We start from the raw sequence: 16,932 nt of genomic DNA on the forward strand, positions 1-16,932 counted from the left end.
AGCAATAGGTAACGCTTGGAAAAGATATAGAAGCTTAGGGAGCAGGGACATCTTGAGCGTGTGAATGCGCCCCAGCCAGGATATAAACATAGGCTTCCACCGGGCCAGATCGCTCTGAATCCTCGCCAGAAGAGGGGGAAAGTTGGCGGAATAGAGCTTCCCTACAGTGGGGGTCAAATGGACCCCTAAATACAATATGGAGGAGAGGGACCAAGGTAGAGGCGAAAGCGGCCGAAGGCGGTCCACCTCGGCTAACTGGAGCGTGAGGTTAAGAATGTAGGACTTACCATAGTTGTTCTTAAAACCTGCCACCCTCTCAAAGCGCGATAGGGCGTCTCTGACGTGGTGGAGAGTGAGCAGGGTCTGAAAGAGAAAGCAGGACATCGTCCGCGAAGAGGGAGATCTTATGTTGCTCCCCAGTGAAGGGCAGACCCGGAATATCCGGATTCTCCCTCACGGCCAGTGCCAACGGCTCTATGCTCAAGGCGAAAAGTAGGGGAGAAAGAGGGCATCCCTGCCTAGTGCCTCGTGAGTGTGCAAAGAACGCCGACAAGTGACCATTAACCGTAACCCTAGACCGAGGGCTGCTGTAGTTCACGTTCAACATGGACAGGAATTTAGCCGAGAATCCAAATGCCTCTAATGTTTGGAATAGGAAGCTCCAATCCACACGGTCGAAGGCCTTCTCGGCATCAAGGCCCACCAGGACCGCAAGAATCTTGAACTTGTTGTCCTTCTCAATGAGGTGGATCACTCTTCTGGTGTTATCATGAGTCTGGCGCCCTTTAATGAAGCCAGATTGATCTGGGTGGATGAGGGCTGGCATCAGGTCCTGGAGTCTATTCGCGAGAATGGAGGAATACAACTTGGCGTCTATGTTAAGCAGGGCTATAGGTCAGTACGATGCGCATCGGGAGGGGTCTTTCCCAGGTTTAGGGATGACCGATATCACTGCTTCCGCCATGGAGCCCGAAGTCACGCCCATCTCCCCCATGCTATTAAACAATCGCACCAAGAAGTCACTCACCTCCGAAGCGAAGGTTTGATAAAAGAGGGCGGTGAAGCCGTCTGGTCCAGGCACCTTATGGGGCTTCAGCGCTTTAATGGCTGTCAGCACTTCCTCCCTGGTGAAGGGGGCCGTGAGCTGTTCGTTCAACTCCGCGGAAACCTGGGGGAGCGGGCGCGTCCCCAGGTAAGCACTTTGTTCCTCGGGGTCAAGAGTGTCCGCCGAGTACAAAGCAGCGTAGAAGTCACCGAAGAGGCCAGCCTTGGCTTCGTCCTTGTGCATCAAGGCGCCCGTCGGGTCCCGAATACCCCCTATATATTCCTTCTCCCTCTTGTCCCTGAGTTGGCGGGACAAGTGTTTCCCCACCTTATTCCCCTGGGAATAGGAGAGGCCCCTCAGTTTCAGTAAAGTGAATTCCGCTCTGTTATTATAATGAGCTCTGAGTTTGCCCCTAACCGCCGTAAGTGGACGTAACGTTTTACTCTAGGGGTTCTGTTTATATGCCAGCTCAAGCTTGGAGAGTTCCTTCTCCAGGGCCTCCCTCTCCGCCCGCCTTAACTTATTAAGGGCAGAGTTGAGCGCTATGCAGCTGCCCCGTATGGTTGCCTTAAAGGCATCCCATAGATTAAAAATGGAGGTGTCAACTTCGAGGTTGAATTAAAAAAAGTTGCGTATGGCCTTAAGCAGTTCCTTGCAGGATGGCTCGTCACGGGTCAGTGAGGACGGGAAATACCACTTGCGGTGGACGTTCGCTCCCGGCGCCCAACTTAGGCAAATCGCAAGTAAGCTGTGATCTGAGACAGATAAGGGGAATATTTTGCCCTCACAAAGGTCTCCCCATAGAGACTGACTTAAAAAGATATGATCTAGTCGAGAGTAAGAGTGATGGACATGGGAGAAGAAGGTATAATCTTTAGAATGGGGGTGAAGAACGCGCCACCCGTCCAAAGTCCTAGGCCCTCTATGGTGCGTTGTGTGTCCTCGGAAAAGAGACCTGCATCGGACCTCTGGTGATGAGCTATCTAGTTCCTTATCCCACACTAAGTTAAAATCCCCCATAACTACCAGGGCACCCTCAACAAAGTCCTCCACCTCGCGTAGCAGACCCTGAAGGAACCTGTTTTGACCCATATTGGGGGCATATAGGACCAAGAATGTGCACGCCCTGCCAAGGAGCCCACCCTTGACCATGAGCCATCTGCCTTCCTGATCACTACGCACTCCCATAGGTTGGAAGTGTAGGGTTGAGCGAAATGATAGGGCCACTCCTCTGTTTCGTAGAGGACGAGGACCTAAAAATAAGGGGGAACTGCTTGTTCTTGAGGCGGTTTTCGTCTTTCCTGGCCAGATGGGTTTCTTGAAGACCTACCACATCTAAATTATGGTCTAACACATTTCCACACTTTCTGGCGTTTCTGGGGGGAGTTCAGTCCCTTCACATTCCATGTTCCTAAGGTGACAGGCATTGGGTACTTTGCACCCCACCCCGCTCAACCAGCAGCACTAAACTTGCAGGGACCCCACATCCCAGCTCGTCCCCCCAATCCCCCTCCAGCACCCCTCCGTAAGCATAAGCTACGCAAGAATGAACAGTCCCTGGGAGGTACCACTTCGCGCAACAGATAAACAGCACCCTTAACTCCCCCTCCAGCGCCCCTAGTGCATGGTCCCAAGTCCAGGCTCTCCACAATTAATTGTGCAGACATACTCCCCCGCTACCACCACTGCCCCCCCCCCCTCCTCACAAGTACCTAGAGAACCCAAGACAATATAGGTAAGGTGAATTACAACACTGAAAAGGCCTTCAGAGGAGGCAACGGGATATGACCGTAAGGGTCGGGGGGCGTGAGCCCAGGCATTGCCCTCCCAGAGTCTAGGGTTGGGGTGTCTCTCCAGAGAGGGCAGAGATCACTTGTGGTACCTGAGTAAGAAGTGTCCCTCCGGCCACCTTGAAGCTGTACCTCGGGGGACTCATGCCGCTGACGAAGAGTCCGTACGTGCCGCCTCTGTCACCAATGCTTCTGATGCAACCGCTGCTCCTCGCTCGTGCAGGCTAACTGAAGGGTCCGGACCCTCCAACGTCATAGAGCGCCCCACTCGTTGCCAAGGCGGGGAGCGAGATCGACGCCGTGCTGGGGAGGCTCCTTCCCTGCGAGGTGTTGAGGTGTCATCCAGGCCCAGGAGATCCCGGGCAGCTGACAGCGATCTGACCTGGACCAGTCTGTTCTGCCAACGAAAGATAAGGCGAAAAGGGTGGCCCCAGGAGTAGGCCACATTTTGTTCTCGTAAGAACGTGGTTATTGGACGGAAGTCTCGTCGCTTCTGCAATGTTGAGGCCACTAGGTCTTGAAACAGCTGAGGGTGGTGCCCTCGAAATTGCAGGGGGTTAATTCCTCTCGCCTTCCTGAGTATGCGTTCCTTTAATTGGAAGTCGTGGATGCACACTAAAATGTCAGGGGGTGGCGACCTCGCCCCCTGCGGCAAACCAACTCGGTGGACCCTGTCCATACAAATCTCCTTAAGATCGTCCTCTGCCAGGATCTGGAGAAAGAGGGCCTCCACATAGCTCCGCCGGTCTCCCCCTTCTCCCTCCCAGGGCACCGCCCGGATTCTAATGTTGTTGCGGCGTGACCTGTTCTCCAAGTCCTCGGCATGGGCCTGAAGATCCAGATTCTGTTCTGTAAGTCTAATCACATCCTGCTGGAGCTGGTGCACATCTCATGCCAGGCCTAGGTCGCTTTCCTGTAGGGTCGCCACCCGTTCTCCGATACCGTCCACATCTCTTCTCACGTCCCGCAAGTCCGATGCCAGCTGAGAGCGGAGTTCGGAGATGTCCTCCTTGATGGCTGAGAAGAGCTCGAGCATGAAGGCTTTGGTCGCGGGTGCGTCGCCGTCCCTCTGCGGGGGCGACTTGCTAGAGCCAGGGGGCGACGCGGGCTGCGAGCCCCTCCCGACTCCCTCCTTTCCAGGCTTGTCCTTACGGTTTCTGGACGTCATGTTGGTGGCCCCGGGGTGCCGAAGTTTATTCATATTTTTAAAGTAAAAGCTTTCTGGGTTTGTAACATTAAAACCTTTAAAATATGGACATTTTCTAAGAAACGTTTTAGAACTACCTTTTGGAGGAGTTGGACAATGTTCCCATTGATTATAAGTTAAAACATTTCTAGGGTTTGCAGATTTATGCAAGTAATGATGGCCAAAATGAATAAAACAATACATGTCTTCATAATTTGCTGAACCTTCTAAGTATTCATGTTTTGTAAATTTTGCTGACATTTCTAAGTCTGCCATCATGTTATTAACAGTCTCAAAGTCCCAATCATCTGAAAATGTGCTAGGTGAGACCAAATCACTCAAGGAAACCTTAAATTGATGAGGAATCTTTAGCAGCTCAACAGGACCATAAATGTCATAATCAGTTGTATCCCATGCTATTCCACCAGGTAGTGGGACCGCCGTGATGTTCACCGATGACCGGTCTCGTTGTTCACAATGAGATGATTTGTGTGGCTTCAGGAGCAAGTTGATGTTCTTACTTGCTGTGTCCATTTTAATGTACCTTCCGTCTATCAGCCTTCCCGAACTTAACACAAGAATGACCCATAGCAGGAGATAAAGTACACCTAACACAATCCAAAGTTCAACCCAAGGTGAAACCAGATATGTATTTGTAAGCACAATAACATATTACAGCGGGTCCCCTTGGGTTTGCTCCATTTGGGTACATAAGCCCTCAATAGAAGGATCCCATGCGGACTTTTATACAAAAAGAACATCATGCCTCAGGGTAGATGTCATTCAAATAGGGTTAAAAATCAACATTAAATTTATACTTTATATCCTACTAATTCAGGACCATCTTCCTACTTGGCTCAAATATCATTTGATTCTTATATTGCCAATAAGCATCCTTTACAAATCAGGTCCAGATCCAGCTGCTTTAAGGTACTACTAACATAGTTCCACCAAGCTCGAAAAATGTCGACCCATTTCTAGGGACACCATACTCATTACAGTTGGGTCTTTCCCTAGTGTTAACCCCTGATTTTAAAACATACTGACTAGGAGCAGGAATAAAATATTAGCTCACTAGCGAGGTATTTTTAACCTATTTTTTCCCACTCCACATCACTGCACCACACATTTTCCAAAACAAAGTGCTCCTACGTAGTTCGCAAGTCTCATGTCGATGCGACTTGAGAGGACCCCAGTGATGACGCATGCCACCAAGGGGTAACCCTGGTGGGTGAGGGGACTCTAGAAAAAAATCCTTTCTGGAAAGAGGGTTTTTCACACATGTTGAGTGGAATCCCTGTTCTTCCTATGGTTCGGTTTCGTATTCCGGATGTTGTGAACTGCAGTCAATAGGAGGGTGAATCTAACCTTACCCTCTACCTCCCCCTGTTTTTTGATTGGATTGTAAAAGTACCCGGGGTTTGTGGAATCCCCAGGCATCTGTTTTTTTCCCTGCAAAAGGTAGCAACAAAGGGTTTATGGTGTTAAATTCATCATCTTCCCAGCTTTCAGGAACCGGCAGACTTTTGACAGAAAACCCACATTTTCGACAAAGTTTTAGCATTTTACTGGGGCACAGCCTATTTTTTCGTGCTTTCAACATCTTTCCAGTTAGTGGTAGAAATGGGTGTGAAACCAATAATGGATCCCGAAGAACTATACATTTCTGAAATGTAGACACAATTCTGAATTCATCAAGGGGTCATTTGTGTAGATCCTTAGAGTTTTTTTTGTAGAAACCTACAATTAAAATAAAAAAATATTGAAATTGATTTGGAAAAAACCAGCCATTTGTGCCAACCTTTTCACCTGTAACTTCTTCTAAGTATGGCAGATGTTTGAAAAGCAATATACCGTTAAGTCAGTCGGACACTCCTGGTTGTAGGGATATATAGGACTTGTAGTTTCACCAAGAACCCGAGGTAGAGCCAATAACCGAGCTGGATCTTTAAATGGTTTTTCATTGTGTACCTGGTATATGGCATTTCATTTGGTAAAATATAAAGAGTGAAAAATAGGTACTAAGGAAGCCTATATATTTCTGAAGCGGTAACAGCATAGAGAGTTTAGAAGCATTGGTTATTTGCAAATCTCCAACATTGTGGTACCCATACAAGCATGTGAATTAGAGGACATTTTTAAAAATTACTTCTTTTTTACATATTGCCTTACATTTGGAAGGCAGAAATGCAAAGAAAGTCAATTGTTAAGAAAACTTGTTCTACTATTCTGTGTTCCCCTAAGTCTCCTCATAAAAATATTACCTCACTTGTGTGGGTAGGACATTTGTGTCAGACTGGTGATCCCACAACTTTCTCACACAGAAATGGAGAATTTTTTTATGTATTTCAGCTAAATTTGAGGTTTGTAGGGGATTCTGGGTAGGAACATGTTGGGGATCCACGCTAGTCAAAACTCCCTGGATGTCTAGGTTTCAGAAATGTCTGAGATTGGTAGGTTTCCCTAGATGGCTGTCAAGCAGGGGACCAAAAACACAAGTGCCCCCCTTACAAATTCAGGTCGTTTTGTAATCTAGAATTTTGAAGTCTCCACTGTATGATTTGGTTTGTTTCCTATCGCGGGCACTAGCCCTACCCACACAAGTGAGGTACGGTTTTTATTGGGAGATTAGGGGGAATGCTGGGTGGGTGTAAATTTGAGGCTCACTGCAGATTCCACAACTTTCCATCATCTGGATTCCCCTAGGAGTCTAGTTTTTTATAAATGCAAAGGTTTTCTAGGTATCCCTAGGTGCTGGCTGAGCTAGGGTCCAAATACCATATGTAGGCACATTGCAAAAAAAAAAAGTCTGTTTTAGTGGGAAAATGTGATGCGTCCATGTTGTGTTTCGAGACGTTTTCTGTCGCTTGCACTTTCTGGGCAGCCCCCACCCCTGAACTTTGAAAAAAGGAATCCCTGGTGCCTAGTGGGCTTTCTGCGCATGGGGCATGTAAGGAGCTATTGCCCCCATCTGCCTCCCGGGGGGTGGGGGCAGAAAGACGTTGACAATTTTTGGGGGGGTTTGTGGTATTGGCATGCCCATTCTGGGCAGCCCCCACTTATAAAAAAAACAACAAAAAAAACTAATCCCTGTTGTCTAGTGGGATAGTGCCCCCATCTGCCTCCTGGAGGGGTAGGGTCAGAGAAACGTTGGCACTTTTTATGGGGGGAGTGTGGGGGCATTGGCATGCAAATTCTGGGTATCCCCCACCCCTGATCAATAAAAAAATCCTGGTGTCCAGGGTGTGGGGGTGGGGGGGTTAGTGGCAGAGACAGTGCGCTCATTTGGAATGGGGGGAGCAAAGGCCCTTGCCCAAGGGGCCGCTTCCCCTCAGTATTTAGTGGGTAGATCCCTGCTGGATGATCACACTCCTGCAGCGATTCCCAAACAGGGTTCCACCAGGGAAGGGGCACAATTGGAAAGGAGAGATTCTCCCCTTTCCAATGATACCTCTCCCTTGTGTTTCGGTGTTTGGTGGCTGAGCTAGCTCCACGAGCACTAAAACAGTGATAATGAAGCTCAGTTTCATTTGCAATGTAATGACGTTTCCGCGCCATGTTCAGGGGCTGTGAGAAAAGATGTTGCTTTTGTTTAGTTGTCACTTGCTCCTATCCACTTGGCTATGACTTTCATTCAACTGTCGCAATTGTGTGCTAGTAGTCCCCATAGTCATTGCTGAGTAGTCACCAATGCAAAGTTAACAGACATTAGTTCTGCTAAGTATTGGAAGCCCCTTTACTTAAGCCTCTCATGGATGGGGCGGGGACTCACTATCATGGTGGTTGGCATCCTCCCAGCTCAGCATGCCTCAATGAAGGTTGGGAACGATTTGCATTCATTTGAAACTCCTACTCGCTTTTGCACCCACCCTCCCAACACCTGTTATTGCAGCTGGTGTCCACCAAGTATCTTCTCCACACTGAGGTAGACAAAGGACACAAATTAGATAAGGTGGCTTCAAGGATGTAGAATTGTTGTCTCTTCCACTCGTGCATCAGCACTTCCCATCCTCTTTCCACTTTCATAGTCTACATTACCTCTAGATTGTCAGGCAGGTAACTCTACCAAGGAACTGTATAAAGTTCTTAAATCTTTTACCAAACTTATTGCCTGTATTAATCTGATCTCCCTCTCGTATTATGTGGCAATATTGCAAACTATTTTGAAGAAAAGATCAATAAAATATGAAAAATTTACCAGAGATTCTAACATACAGGATATTACTGCCTTACATAATACATCTCTCAGGGAGAAGGATCCTTAGAGAGTTTTCCTTCTCTGTAAGTATCGACCGTGGATTAGATGCTGAAAGCAGTTACATCTGGCTCCCCCCTTGATATTATGCCAGATAAGCGTTTTGCTTTTTTAGCCATGCTACTAGCCCCCTCCATTTGCACAAAATTAAATTTTTCCTGGGGTGAAATGAAACTTCGATGTGAATGGAAGTCAGCACAAGTGCTTCCGATGTGTAAGAAGGCAAATGTACTCCCTGCGGATTTGGAGAATGATTGTCATATTTCTCTTCTTCCGATGATGAGTAAACTCCTGGAAGGATATATTAATTCACAGCTTATGAAGTATATAGAAACCCAAGATTGCCTAGATTCATCACAGTCTGGTTTCCAACCAAAGCATTCCACTGAATCTACTCTCACAGGTGTGTCCGACTATATCACACTTTCCCTTGACAATAATAAGGCTGTGCTACTGGTGCATTAGCATGCTGTGTATTTACACATTTACACAATACAGTGGCTGAGTCTGGAACATTCCCTGTTCTTCCTTTTCTCCCACTTTTGTCCATTGACCAGCTCTATTGGCCTCCAGTGAAGTTTAACCTAAGCCCACAACGCCCCAGTACTTGGTCACCTTCTGTTGATTTATCTTTCTGCAGTTGGCTTCAGAAACAAAGTAGGGAAGCTGAGATTTGGGGAATAGAAAAAGATTTTGCCCCTTCAAGCTATTTAGATTTGCATACTATTTTCCCACTTCCCCGATAGAAAGAGGGGTGGAGAGGGATCATAGAAAAAGGAAAGATCCTCTAAAGAAGAGAAGTAATACATTGCAATTGTCACCACAAAGAATCTAAAGATATCAACGGAGTACTGGGGCATTGTGGGCTTACGCTCAATGTTCTAGAGGGGCAATAGGGTTCCTTTTTTGTATACAACGCCCAAATGGTGCTAAAAAAGGATGAAAATTGGAAATGTTATGCCCCAGTTACTAGATGTTAAGCATTGCACAGTATGTGAGTCGAGAATAGCTTCAAGTTGCAAAACTGTCTTTAGAGGGAAGTAACTTTTTCCATAACTGATGTGTAAGAAATTGAATTATTTGTTTGCAGGGATTACCCACCTCAAAGAACAGTTGTCACCCTTGTCATAATGAACACTCTAAGTCACTAAATTAACCAGAGCTCAACCCCCCTAGTGCCAATGGCACAGCGTAGGCAGGCTTAACTTGGTACTGCATACATACTTTACACATGGCACTAAGACAGTAATCAAGTCACAATGCGAACAAAAAGTCCCAAACTGAATTAGAAAAGTGAAGTTTAAGAAACAAAATGACATGAAAATGAAAAAAACCAATAGTGGTACCAAAGATATGAATTTTTAAAGTTTTAAGTCGAAATGGCTCCAAACAGCACAAAACACCAATGATTGTTAATCGTCGCTGTAGACCAGTACCACGATGTAGCATGGGTCGGATACACCAACCAGATTCTTGGTCAAAGATTTTACTTTCTTACCCAATCCTTTAGGTCCCTATCCACCACATGAGCACGCTTCTTAAACACTCCAGGTCCTCAGTGGAAGCATTTCGACTCTCCAAGTGTCAGGCAGAGGACAGTAGCAAGGTCTAGTTGCCACTGATCAGCAGGGCAGTTGCAGGAAAGGCCTCTTGTTTGTTGTATCCCTGTAGCTTGAACAGGAGGTCAGCCATATTACCCATGGAGACCACTTTTTTGTCTTTGGTAAAAAAGGGAGCAGGTCCAGTCTTTCAGTGCTCATCTCAGGTTACATACAGTAGGTCAAGTCCTCTTCGGATCTTCCACAGTTTCCGTGTGTCTTAAGTTGCCACTTTTATGACCGCACTAGTTAGTGGTCAGAAAGGACTACTGAGCACGCCCTAGCCAGTGGAATAAAAGTTCCTGGGTCCAACCCTAGCCTCTTTGGGCATTTTCAAGATGGCAGAGTCTGTCATACTGAGCTTGGGCTCTCAGGGCTGAAGGTGTGTGTGTGGGGAGTTTACTATGGGAATCCTAATGTACTCCCACATCTTACACTAAAATGCAGTATGAGGCAGCCATTGTACCCACAATAAACCAATATACAGAAGTCTGGTAAAATAAAAGCAGTATCTTTCAGACCGTGGATCCACAGTTACTGTCTTGGCATCCCTTTTTTCCGCTTTCAAGTGTGCTCCAAGAGTTGCATATAAACCCAGCAGACCTATAAAAGGAGGATTTGACATTCACACAGGTTTTTATACTGTAGTGTCAAAAAGGATGCCCAGCGCGGCACCATAAATATTCTGCGGAGGTCAGAGGAGTCCTCTCTGCCCATTCTGGTCAGTCTGTTGCTTGCTCCTGGCAGGCGGTTCACACCAATTTAAAGTTAATTCCTGGTTTATGTTAATTAGCTTCCTGACAGTTCAGACAGGTAAAAGCTAACTTTCCAGCGGTTACTTTGAGTAATATTTATCAAAAATCAAACTTGGATTGGATTTTTAATTTCTATTAAAATAGTTTTTATTTATTCCTCTAGCTGGTCTCTCTCTTGCGATACTGTATTAGTATATTAATCTATACGCTGGGTTTCTACAGATAGGGCTGCCACATGGAAAATCACTTTCGGGTGCTAGCACTATAAGGACATAGTGCCATTAAATGTCTGTGTCCTACTTTTAAATACCATGCTCCCTGCTTTCTTGCCTACAAGATCTATATAGGAGTGACTGATATTTAAAAGGAAGTCTTTTACCTGTCAAAAAGGGTTTCTTTTGACCGGTCACAGTGCATATTTTGCACTGTTACAGTCCATCTACAGTGGTAGGCCTGAAGCCATATTTAAAGGCCCATTGTAGTGAATGGGATAACGGGTGCTGCATTCCACTTGTGGCATTTATCTTTCACTCCCTTGAGTACATGTTGTACCATATTCCAGGGGCTCATAGGCAAATTAAATATGCCACGGGAGAATGTCAGTTCAATCCTGTTTAAAGGGGAAGCACAGCCACTTTACTACTGGGTAGCAGGTGTAAAGTGCTCAGGGCTCTAAAGAAAGCAAAAAAATAGGGTCTAGCAACAGGTAAAAAATCCAGGATGAGCTCACAGAAAAGGCGTATTTCCTACTTGATGGTTTAGAACTTTGCTTGTACACACGCTTTGTTTAAATAGAGAAGTGTATTTATTAATATGTTTCAAATGCAAAGAGAGACTTGTCTTTGTGAATGTACCTAGTAGTTAAGTTAATTTTCCTGGGGGGTGCTTGTCTTTATCATACACTTTGGAGAGTTTTCTGCTGCTATGTCTGTTAAATATATTTTAAAGCAACAAGGGAACCCAAAGAAGTCGACCAGGGACCTTGGGAGTTAATTCTTTTAAACAACAGTGGTCCCCGGAGAAGGGAAATATACAAACCATGAATATAGACTCAGTCGTTACTATATTAAGTGAACATGTTCCGCTTTACAGAGGTCTGATATTTACTTGTTAGGAAATGAAAAAAATCACAAAACAATACATAAAGTGGGACACAAGCCTGTGCCCTACTTAACCAATAGAATACAATACAAGGGGGGAGGAAGGACAGACAGGGGGCTCAGGCAAAGCTTTAAGGTTTGTTGTACATAGGGAATAAACAGTGACAAAAAGAACAAATCGCATAATACACCTTTTACAGTTTAGTAAACAAAAGTTTTTGGTGTATAAGGTGTTTCAAAGTGTCGACTGCGTTTCGATCTAGCGGAAGAATAAGGGGATCATCATCAGGACATAGAATGTATGCCTAATAATTTAGAGCCTCATATGCCGGGGAAGGCGAAGTTGGTAGCTAGGATGTGGAGACGCCAGAGTTACGTACAAGGCGGCTTCGTAGGGGAGAAGTCCTGTTCTTAATTGGTACCAAAGGGAATTACTTCGGCGCGGTTGAGGGGGAGCAGTGGCTATCCCCGTTAGGAGTAACTTTCCGATATCATTTGAGAGGAGTTGTAATAATGTCCTCAAACGGCACGGTTGCCGGTTCCATCGAGTAAGCAGTGGCTCAATAGCGGTGTTCTTCTGCACAAGCTTGTGTCCCACTTTGTGTTTTGTGATTTTTTTAATTTCCTAACAAGTGAATATCAGACCTCTGTCCGGCTGGACATGTCCACTTAATATAGTAACAACTGAGTCTATATTAATTGTTTGCATATTTCCCTTCCCCTGGGGTCCACTGCTATGTCTGTTAACCCCTTCGGTGCTGCGCGAATTCCGCTGCGGTGCTGAAGGTTCTAAAGAACCTATGGACCCATGACGGAACGGTTCCGTCATGAGCACAGGCCAACCGACGCTCATGACGGAACCGTTCCGTCATGAGCACCGAAGGGGTTAAGCCTTACTGTGCTTGGTCTTTATAATGGACCATAAATGGACCATCTTATCTGTGAGCCACTTTTCATACTGGTAATAATTAATCTGTCTTGTAAAAGGCCCATGGACAACTGTTATATGTTGTGAGCGCTTACCTGATCTTCCCTTAGTGAACATTACCGTGTTGTACTAATGCCAGTTATTTGGGGGTAGGTCCACTTGGTGGAGTTGGGGTCTCCACCTCAGCATCTACCCAAAACTCTGATGGAGTTCAGAACATGCAGCCCACATTTTGGGGTATACAATGTCTGGCCTCCGAGAGTTGCCCTTAAAAAGTAGATCGTTTAGCATTAAAAGCTGGTAAATGGCACACTCTTCAAATGAAGAGCCCAGTGCTTCCATGAGTATTTAAGATGTCAATTTTTTGGTAATTTGATGTTTCAGTGATATGAGCAGTATGACACTGGGTAAAGGATATTTTAATTGTGTTTTCAATTGCAGTAGGCACACAAAGGTGTTGGTTGAGTTTCAGTAATTTGTATTCCTTTTTTTAAGGTACTATTGGCCACGTGGCACATGGAAAATCAACAGTAGTGAAAGCAATTTCTGGAGTTCATACTGTGCGGTTTAAAAATGAACTGGAAAGGAATATCACGATCAAGCTAGGTTACGCCAATGCTAAGGTGATTTCAAAATTCTGTCATAAGCTGTTTGTGCTAGAATTCACTTTAAAATTGAGTCATGATTGAATAATTTCTCTACACCCCATTCTATTTTCAGATTTACAAACTTGACGACCCCAGTTGTTCTCGGCCAGAGTGCTACAGATCATGTGGAAGCAGCACTCCAGATGAGTTTCCAACAGATATTGCTGGTACCAAGGGAAATTTCAAACTCATCCGGTAATTAGTCTGAATGATACTGATCGAAGGAGACGGCAAGGCTAGAGGATAACAGACTGATGTAGAAAGATCAAGTGGCAGATGGATGTTGCTAGAGAGGGAATAATACTGGATTAGGTTTGAGTGAAAATATGTTGAGGTTTGACAGGGGAGGCATTTTTTGCTTGCAGGCCACAGAAAGATAGGACTAGAGGTGGAATGGGGTGGGAAAATCTTAGCCGGGAGAGGGGACAGATGGGCCTGTAGTGAAGGCCGAAAGGGATAAATGAAGCTAGATTGGATGGGGGAGTAGTAAATGAAGCAAGGAACTGTTGCCCTAAAAAGATGTGCTAAAATGGATTGGGATGAGCAAGGTACAAATAATATGGGTTGGAATTGAAGTTGGGCATATAGACTGCTATCAAGCCAGAGAGGGTAGGCAGGATAAGAGCAGTCTATATGTTGAGCGAGAGACTGGATTAGAGAGAATGGAAGATGCACGTGGAAGTGAAAGGGAAACTGTGTTTAGAGCCGGAGAGAAGATTTCAGACTGGCAGAAAGTAGCTGATTTTTTGGCGGTGACAGATGCAGGGCTGGACTGGAAACCAAAATTTGCCCTGGAAAAATGTTTAAACTAGATGCCCTTCAGAGGTCTACAACTAGAATAGAATCATAAGCACATGGTTTGGCCGTCGCAGCCCATCTTGCTATGAAAACTCCCTCTTGGCTTGTAGCTTACAAGGTAAAAGCCAGAGTGACACAATGGCCAGTCTGGATGGGCAGAATGTGAGATGGATACTTTAAGCGAAATGGAAATAGTTTGATATAACCTAGACTAAAGGAGAAGAGGCACAGCTGCAGAGAGTGGTTCCTGCAGGTGGAGGCAGATGCATTTGAGGGCAAGAGACCAGCTTAGTCACAAACCAGAGGACACAGCTATGAGCTCGGATACAGACATAGACACAAAAAGCCAGACCAGCTGATGGGTGAGGTAGACACAGAGAGATAGGTAGATGCAGCTAGACACATGCGCTCAGAGCAAGAAATATGGATGACCAGGGTCATCGGACACAGATGGGCTAAGGCACATACACCCAGATGGGCACAGGTGCTCAGAGGGAAACCAGCCAGGGGGCACAGACAGGTAGAGAAGATGTGTAAGAGCACAAAGACGAGAAATGGCACAAAGATGGTGAGATATGGGTGTATTGATGCAGAAAAGGAGACTGGCAGAGAGACTGGTGCAGATTGAGGCCGAGGGAGTGCTTGGAGGAAGCCAGAGGCGGGCATGCAGATTAAAGCAGGAGAGCTCACAGATTTGCAGGATGTTGAGACAATAGAACATAAAGAAAGGCAGATACAGAGGCAGCGAGAGATAGAGGGATTCAAGGAAGGGGAGAAAGTGAGGTGGGATCAATGAGGGAGAGTCAAGCATATGGAAGGAGAAAGAAGTGGTCGCACGGTGGGAGAGTGACAGGTGGTCGCACGGTGGGAGAGTGACAGGTGGTCGCACGGAGGGAGAGTGACAGGTGGTCGCACGGAGGGAGAGTGACAGGTGGTCGCACGGAGGGAGAGTGACAGGTGGTCGCACGGAGGGAGAGTGACAGGTGGTCGCACGGAGGGAGAGTGACAGGTGGTCGCACGGAGGGCGAGGGACAGGTGGTCGCACGGAGGGCGAGGGACAGGTGGTCGCACGGAGGGCGAGGGACAGGTGGTCGCACGGAGGACGAGGGACAGGTGGTCGCACGGAGGGCGAGGGACAGGTGGTCGCACGGCGGGAGGCAGAGCGAGATGTGATTGCAATGGACGCCTATGGATTAGTACTGATGCTGGGGAAGAAGGATGCTGAAGATGCTCTAATGATGCTGTGGATGCACCACGGTCAATGGCAGTGTTCCTACAGGGTGTCCTTAGTCAATGACGATGGTGAGAGGTCCTGGTTGCAAGGTCGATGTCCCACGAAGTCCCCTCCGGTCTGTCTGAAGTCTAGTCACCACTGGACTACCAGTCACCCGTTGGCATTACAGACAAATCCTTCCTGGGTGGATAACTTGCATTCTGAGGGTCGCAGCAAATCTCCCAACAGCACTCTCGGGCTCAGCGAACTCTGGTGCAACTTTGTGCATTGGATTTTTGTCCTGGGTGCTGCATGGCAGCAGTGGTAGTGGCTTGATGACTTTGGGGGGGGGGGCGGCTGAGAGCGAGGGCGACAGAGACCGAGAGCGACGGAGAGCGCGAGGGCGACGGAGAGCGCAACGGAGACGGAGAGCGCGACGGCGAGCGCGACGGAGAGCGTGATGGAGGGGGGGGGAGGGGGGAGGGGGGAGAGGGGGAGAGAGAGAGAGAGAGAGAGAGAGAGAGCGCGACAGGCGGTGAGAGAGAGAGAGAGAGAGAGCGACAGGCGGTGAGAGAGAGAGAGAGAGCGACAGGCGGCGAGAGAGAGAGAGAGAGAGAGAGAGAGAGAGCGACAGGCGGTGAGAGAGAGAGAGAGAGAGAGAGACAGGCGGTGAGAGAGAGAGAGAGAGAGAGGCGGTGAGAGAGAGAGAGAGAGAGAGAGAGAGAGAGAGAGACAGGGGGTGAGAGAGAGAGAGAGAGAGAGACAGGCGGTGAGAGAGAGAGAGTGAGAGCGACGGGCGGAGAGAGAGAGAGAGAGAGAGTGAGAGCGACGGGCGGAGAGAGAGAGAGACACAGGCGCAGAGAGAAAGTAATGTGCAGGGATAGATTAAGACAGGCACTGAGAAACCGCAAGATAGAGAAGGGGTGCATATAAAGATGGAGAACGGGCACAGACACTATGGGCAGCAGAATAGACTGGAAAGAGGAGGGTCGAGAAAGTGAGATTGACTAGACCTAGTTAAAGTGGTTTGGAAAGGGGAACAGCAGTAGTATGCAGAGTAAGCTGAGGCTGGGAGTGAGAGACTGTGCTAGCATTTGATGATAACATTATTGAAGAATTAGTATTCCCACAAATTGCTTTCAATTGTTCATACCCTCATTTGAGGGTTGGCTGCTAAATCATGGTTCCGTAATGTTTTTCTCCCTTTTCTAGTCATGTCTCCTTTGTAGATTGCCCAGGCCACGACATTTTGATGGCTACCATGTTGAACGGCGCAGCAGTCATGGATGCAGCTCTTTTGCTTATAGGTACATTTAATATGTTTTGTTTTGCTTGTGTGCTCATTTCTTTGTCTCACAAAGCTTTAGGTCCAGATCACTGTGGTTGTCTGTGCCAATTTTTGCCATTTGGTAACTTCATTGTTGCCAATGTTTCAAGGTATTGGGTGAGTTGTTTACTAGAGTAGCCTCAAAGCCTTTTGGAGGAGGAGCCAAACAACTTAAGCTAAGCAGTGATTTAGGTAAATCTCTCATAATGGAATTGCACTAAGGGCTCTTGTGTGCTGCCTAGTGACCATAGAGGCTGTATTGTGAATTTGTAGCAAAACTGCTGCCTTAT

General features: G+C 46.8%; 1 protein-coding gene across 1 annotated transcript in view; it reads left to right on the top strand.

Moving 5' to 3' along the window:
• The window catches only part of EIF2S3 (eukaryotic translation initiation factor 2 subunit gamma), a 489,947-nt gene that overhangs the window by 130,411 nt on the left and 342,604 nt on the right, over positions 1-16,932 (top strand). Inside the window, exons 3-5 of the mRNA XM_078657789.1 lie at positions 13,153-13,280; positions 13,378-13,499; positions 16,528-16,622. Of these exons, the coding sequence (XP_078513915.1) occupies positions 13,153-13,280; positions 13,378-13,499; positions 16,528-16,622 (345 nt within the window). The remainder of the gene's footprint in view (positions 1-13,152; positions 13,281-13,377; positions 13,500-16,527; positions 16,623-16,932) is intronic.

Source organism: Lissotriton helveticus, chromosome 8 (genome assembly GCF_964261635.1).
Source record: "Lissotriton helveticus chromosome 8, aLisHel1.1, whole genome shotgun sequence".
Classification (NCBI taxonomy): domain Eukaryota; kingdom Metazoa; phylum Chordata; class Amphibia; order Caudata; family Salamandridae; genus Lissotriton; species Lissotriton helveticus.